General features: G+C 47.1%; 1 protein-coding gene across 1 annotated transcript in view; it reads left to right on the forward strand.

Moving 5' to 3' along the window:
* shank1 (SH3 and multiple ankyrin repeat domains 1) overlaps positions 1–2,500 on the forward strand; it is a gene marked incomplete at both ends in the record, with an annotated part of 33,467 nt that overhangs the window by 216 nt on the left and 30,751 nt on the right. The window contains one exon of the mRNA XM_083677665.1: positions 1–288. This exon is cut by the window's left edge and continues 216 nt beyond it. Coding sequence (XP_083533791.1) covers positions 1–288 — 288 coding nt within the window. The remainder of the gene's footprint in view (positions 289–2,500) is intronic.

Raw genomic sequence — 2,500 nt, forward strand, 5'->3', positions numbered from 1 at the left:
GAGGTAAGGCGAGGCGGCCTATCGCGGGGAGGCAGGGATGAGGGGCACAGGCAATCAAACAAAATGGCCGGACGACCCACAGGAGACAGACAGATGCGGCCCGGGAACCCCGGCCACACTGCAAACCCCTATTCGTCCAACCCTGGACCCACACACCAACAGCCAGCCAATCAGCAGCAGCAGCAGCAGAGGAAGCTGAGGGAGCGCAGCGTCACCAGGGCGCCCTCAGAAGACGCCCACATTGCCATGATGGTGTTCCGCATCGGCATCCCCGATATAAAGCAGACGGTCAGTAGCCCCCCCAATAGTAGACTGACGAGAAACAGGTGGTCACTGCCCCCCTGATTACGACTGACATTCAACTACTACACCTACACCTCACCTAACTACTGATAGGAATCAGTCAGTCCCCTCCCATAATCCTTATCTTAACCACCACTGCCTCACACCCCAACTAAGAATTATTACCAGCAGAGCTCATTTTCACACACCAATTCAACGTTAACAAGCAAACAGACCCAGCAAATTCAATACAGTTTATTGTGTGTGTATGTGTGTGTGTGTGTGTGTGTGTGTGTGTGTGTGTGTGTGTATGCGTGTGTGTGTGCGTGTGCGTGTGCGTGTGCGTGTGCGTGTGCGTGTGCGTGTGCGTGTGTGTGTGTGTGTGTGTGTACATGTGTGTGTGTGCGTGTGGTGTGCATGTGTGTGTGTGCGTGTGTGGTTCAATGTCTTGACAATTCAGATCTGCAAGGCTAGGCAGAAATACCCTCTCCCAGATTCAGTGAGACAAAAGGGCGAACTATGTTTCCTCAAAGAGACAGACACACACACACACTCCCACTGCCTCACCAGCAGAAACGCAAACGGCGAAATCCTGTCAGCAAAGTGACTGATCTGACAGAGAGAGAGTTTCAAGGTGACCCAGCTGTTTTGCAGAGAGTGGAAATGCAGAAAGAGAGCTAGAGCTAGAGAGAGAGAGAGAGAGAGAGAGAGAGAGAGAGAGAGAGAGAGAGAGAGAGAGAGAGAGGGAGCGAGCGAAGGACAGCCTCTGGCTTACTGTCACTGAGAAGGTTTAAAATGGTGGAGAAAAGCCCTTTTTAGTCAGACAGACTGGTGCAAGAGCCCTGGTGTGAACTACGACACCTTAATATATCATAGTCCCAGTCCCAGAGTTTGTCAGATCAGATTAGTGAAGAGGTTGAGGCCTTTTTCAAACATAGCCAACGGTAGCTCCGTACATATCACTAACTTTATGGAGAGCTAGAGGGAGAAGAGGAAGTGACGTGAATCTCTCATGAGTTTCAGGACTTAATGAATCATGAATGATTTGCTTGTGCTGATAATTAAATTGCTAAGAGCCAGGAGATTGGGGACTGTGATGTGATGTGTGTGTGAGTGTGTGTGTGTGTGTGTGTGTATGTGTGTGTGTGTATGTGTGTGTGTGTATGTGTGTGTGTGTGTGAGAGTGAGTGTCAGTGTGTTTGTGTGAGAGAGTGAGAAAAACAATGAGATGAAGGGAGGGAGAGAGAGACAATTTGCATGCCACATGAAAGCTCCACCAGTAGCACACAGATCCTTCTAGAGAATGTGCCGTTCCACAAAGAGAAGAGCATTTGTTGTAAGTGTACGTAGCTTAATAGACCTTTGACTATTGACAGATGGTTCAAGATGGTTTGATGTTGTGATATGAATGTTGTTGCTGAGAGAAGTCTGCATCTGTGTGTGAGTGTGTCCTGAAATGTGTGTGTGAATGCTGGTGTGTGTGAGTGTCATGATGTGTATGGATTTGAATTCATACTATGAGTTTCATAATAATGTTACAGTGTGTAGGCTTACTGTTACATAGTGTGTCTACATTCTGTGAGTCCCCCTCTGTGATTTTCTATTGATCAGTGTGTGTGTGTGTATGTGTGTGTGTGTATGTATGTAATGTCTCTGTGAGCAGTGAGTGCTTGCATATACACAAATGTGTGCTTTTAGTGTTTCTCTAAAATGAATAATTCATACTCACCTATATATTCGAACAAACTGACACCACTGTCAGTGCAAGATGGATAGATGGAAACAAAACACAAGAGACACTGTTGGGAATGCTCACCTGAACTCTGTGCTCTATGGTTTGAAACTGAAACTGAAATGTTATCCCAGTTTTGTAAGCAGAGATTGTTCTGTAGCCTACTTAAGCTTTAGTGCTTAGAGGTTATGCTGAGAGACGCCACTGAGTCTGTCCTGTCTACTCTTTCTCCTCTCTCTGCCCTCCGGTCATCATTCTCTCTCTCCTTTTCTGACGTCCCACCATCTCACACAAGTCCTTCCCTTTCTTTCTCATACACTGTCTCCCTTCCTCTCCTTCCTCACTCTCTCCCTCTATTCTCCCCCCTCTGCCTCTATCTCACTCATCATCCCTCCCTTTCTACTCTTTCTCCTCTCAACATCTCTCTGTTCTACCTTTCTCCATTTCTCTCTCTCTCTCTCTCTCTCTCTCTCTCTCTCTCTCTCT

The sequence above is a fragment of the Argentina silus genome (genome assembly GCF_951799395.1).
Source record: "Argentina silus genome assembly, chromosome: 9".
NCBI lineage: Eukaryota > Metazoa > Chordata > Actinopteri > Argentiniformes > Argentinidae > Argentina > Argentina silus.